The sequence below is a fragment of the Asparagus officinalis genome, chromosome 8, assembly GCF_001876935.1.
Source record: "Asparagus officinalis chromosome 8, Aspof.V1, whole genome shotgun sequence".
NCBI classification, from domain to species: domain Eukaryota; kingdom Viridiplantae; phylum Streptophyta; class Magnoliopsida; order Asparagales; family Asparagaceae; genus Asparagus; species Asparagus officinalis.
The window spans coordinates 115811957-115815615 of NC_033801.1; the positions used below are offsets into that span (position 1 = coordinate 115811957).

At 36.9% G+C, this 3659-nt stretch overlaps 1 protein-coding gene across 1 annotated transcript; it reads left to right on the plus strand.

Annotated features, from left to right (window-relative positions):
• On the plus strand, nucleotides 728–3528 carry LOC109851242 (pto-interacting protein 1-like). The gene is made up of 2 exons (XM_020421284.1): nucleotides 728–1383; nucleotides 2249–3528. The coding sequence occupies exons 1-2, from the start codon at nucleotides 1299–1301 to the stop codon at nucleotides 2518–2520; spliced, it is 357 nt and encodes a 118-aa protein (XP_020276873.1). The 5' UTR covers nucleotides 728–1298; the 3' UTR covers nucleotides 2521–3528.

A 3659-nucleotide genomic window follows, 5' to 3' on the forward strand; every position in this document is an offset into this window, starting at 1 on the left:
AAACATAAACATACTAATATGTAAATAACACATGTTTAGGATCACTTACCAATTGTTTTTGTTTAGTGGAAGTGAAATAGAATAGGGTAGTATTATTTTTGTTTAGTGTATGCTCGTCAAATATGGAAAAAGAGGGTTTTGTCTCTCCAAACCCGAACCAGTTCACTTAGAATGTAAATTGTACTTGTTGAAGACCGGGTGATTTTAGCCCACGATAAATCAGCCGTTTTATTAGATTTCCACCAATATATCGGGAAAAATCGACCCAAAACTATATGCGATATATTTTTACAAAAATCGTATCAGCCATAACCCAAATCCTATATATCAGGGATAAATCGATAAAATCAGCCTAGTTTTAAAATATTGATAGCATGCCATGATGTTAACCCATGACTTCAAAATCACGGGGTTGCAAATTTAGCCTTTAAACACCATCCTCCAAGGCTTGAACATGCCGAATAAAGCATATTCTTGCTACTCATGCGACATACAATTCATGGTTAGTTTGTTATACTCACTGATGATTTCTATATGATTATGACTGACTAATTGTATTCACTGTTATAAATAGCGGTAAATAGCCCCGCAATAGCAGCGCTAATAGCGTTAGCGGTCCCTTCCCGCGATGTTATCGTCCGCTACGCTATCGCGCAATAGCGGTGACATATTACAGAATATGTCTGTTCACAAAAGCGGTTAATAGTATGTCATAACGGTAAATAGTGAGCGATTGCATTCGAAATTTGCTTTTTGACTGCTATTTAAAAGCGGTTTGAGGCTTATTTTTTTAAAATTAAACTCACCCCTTGACCATTGCATTCCAACCGTCTCTTGTGATTTTTAGCATACTCTCGCCACCTCCCATGGCCTCTGGCACCTACCTTGATATTTTCTCACCTCCTTCATCGTGAGCTCTTCTTAGGGCAGTCCTATCACCGCTAAGTTCTTCTTCTTGAAGACGACGATTTTTTGACTCCTCCAGTCATCTTCGGTGTTACGTGATGGTTATATGTCTATTTCATGTTTAGGATCTCTTTAAATCATCCAATATGTACTTTTAGATTTCTTAGATTTTTCTTTATTTTTTTTAGTATTTATACATATCTAAATTAGACCCCTATTTGACTTTACGTTTTTACCCCTATTTTGCCGCAATAGCCCGAAATAGCCTTAGCAATGCCTTACCGCTACGCGATGCTATCCGCTATTGATAACCTTGATTGTATTTCATTTGCTTGGTCTAGCACCATCTTCTTTACTTGTTACTAGCAAGGCTCAGAAAAAAAGCTTCCTTAATGGCGTGCTTTCGATGCTGTGGAGCAGAAGCCATTCAACAAGCTACTGATAGAGGAAGGCCCTTTACTAGACACCATTCAATAGGTAAAATTATTTTTGCTGATTCCTGTTGTTGTTGCTAGAATTATAACTTCTTATAGTCCTCTTGTGGATTATGGTCATAACTTGCTATAAAATATAGTCAATTTAAAAGAGTTTTCAATGCCAGATTACAAATGAAATGTGTTTAGGATGAACTTTCTCAAACAGCTCTAGCCAACAACCTAGCAACTATATTGGTTAAGGGGAGGGATTAGTGTAAGTTGTGGATCACATGTCTTATATTCTCTTAGAACAAAATATTATTCTTTCAGTTAGTGTAGTAATTGTGCCGGAGCCCACCAGTACCTTCAGCTAAGAATTGTCATTACTGTTGATTTTCACTTCACATGCATGAACCTAATGAGGCACAATAAATTTATTGACTAGTATCTTGGTGCACGTGATGTGTGCATGACACAAACATGGACGAGTGTCATAGTCCAATTGTCAAGGAAACAGATGGTTTGCTAGATTTTTTTTGTTTGATATTTTTCAAGTACGAGGACATCTTTGTTGTTTTTTCCACGTGTGAGGGTATTTTCGTAGTCTTTTACCAGTTTGAGCGCATGCCTGTACTTTTATAAGTGCCAGGGTGTTCTATAGTTTTTCCTTAAATGTGAGGATACATTTCCAGTATTCTACAATGTGGTTAATTCACACAGCGTAATTCTCTTATAGTATATATAAGAAAATATTTGCAATTGATATTCACATAGTTTATTCATGTCTACTTCTGTTTGTCACCCTACTGCATCAAATGGCCTGTGTTTCCCACTCTTTTTCCATTCCACGTTGTTTCTACATGTCTTTTCCATGTCTCTGGTTAGATATATTTCCATGATTTTTTAAAACAAAAACTATCATGCAGGCAATTATGGCGGTTATCGTGCCTCAGATTCTGCTCCCAATGGAATTCAATCTGTCAAAGTGCATCCAATTGCAGTTCCTGCCATTCCTGTTGAAGAGTTGAGTGAAATAACAGATAAGTTCGGTACCAATTCTCTGATTGGAGAGGGATTATATGGTTCAGTGTATTATGGGGTTCTAAAAACTGGAAAATCAACAGCTATTAAAAAATTAGAACCTAATAAGCAACCGGACAAAGAATTTTGGGCACAGGTCTGGAAACTCGTTTCCTGAGAGATTGGATCACTACTGACTTGATGTAATTGATTCCTGATATTAGTTGTTACAGTTTTCCATTGTGTCCAGGCTGAAACATGAAAATGTTGTTGAGCTACTTGGTTACTGTATTGATGGGGGTCTCCATGTCCTTCATATGAGTTCACAACTAAGGGATCTCTTTGTGACACTTTACATGGTAAGGCAGTATCAAACTTATATCAGTTCTCATTATGATATAATAATAGGTGGTATTTTGTTCGAGTCAAAAATGTCCTATGTTAGACTCTGAAATTACCTCAAGATGTTGATGTTTTATATTCAGTTATTCACTTAAAAACTTATTAAAAGAATGTAAATAAAGCATCTCTATGTCTAAAGTTACATGCTTAGTTAATTATCCAATTACATATGTTGGTTAGTGTGTCAGATTTAAGGTGCTTTGATTATGTATCCTTCTCAATGTCTAGGGGAGGTTTGTACTTTATCTTTCTATGAAAATGTTCGCTGTTAACCTCATTAAAGAAACCCTATAATTCACAAAGTTAAACGTACTTTATGCCTATCGCCGGGATGAGCAGCCATACCTTGTTGGATAGCTGTATGGCGTGCAGACAGATGGTCTCTTTTTGGACAAAATACATGGTCAAGGCACTCAAGGGTAAATCCAGAAAGCATTTTACAGGCTTATAAATTGAAAGAGTTATATACATTTTGAATGAGAAACATGTTCTTGCTGTGATAATTTCATTTATAGTATAAATCTTGTAACTGTCTATGTTGGGCGCAGAGTCACGCCCTCACGCCGCGGAAGCGATATAATCCGAGAGAAAACCCTGGCTTTTGTTTTCACAAAATCTCAAGCCAACCTTTATGTTCCTGTTTCGCGAAGGAAACAAGAACAAAAGTGAAATATCTCAACAAAGTGAGATATACACCCTTCCTCTCATCAGTTCTAAGACTGAATTGTCAAGGGAACCTATAAGCAATAGCTAACACCCAGAAAATAGTAAAGACACGAGATTTACGTGGTTCGACAAACTTGCCTACGTTCACGGGGAAGGGGAAGGGGAGATTCCACTATGAGAAGAACACCGACGACTTGTACAATCCACAAGCTCGTCTCAAAAGAAGAAGATTTGATTTTTACCCAAAAG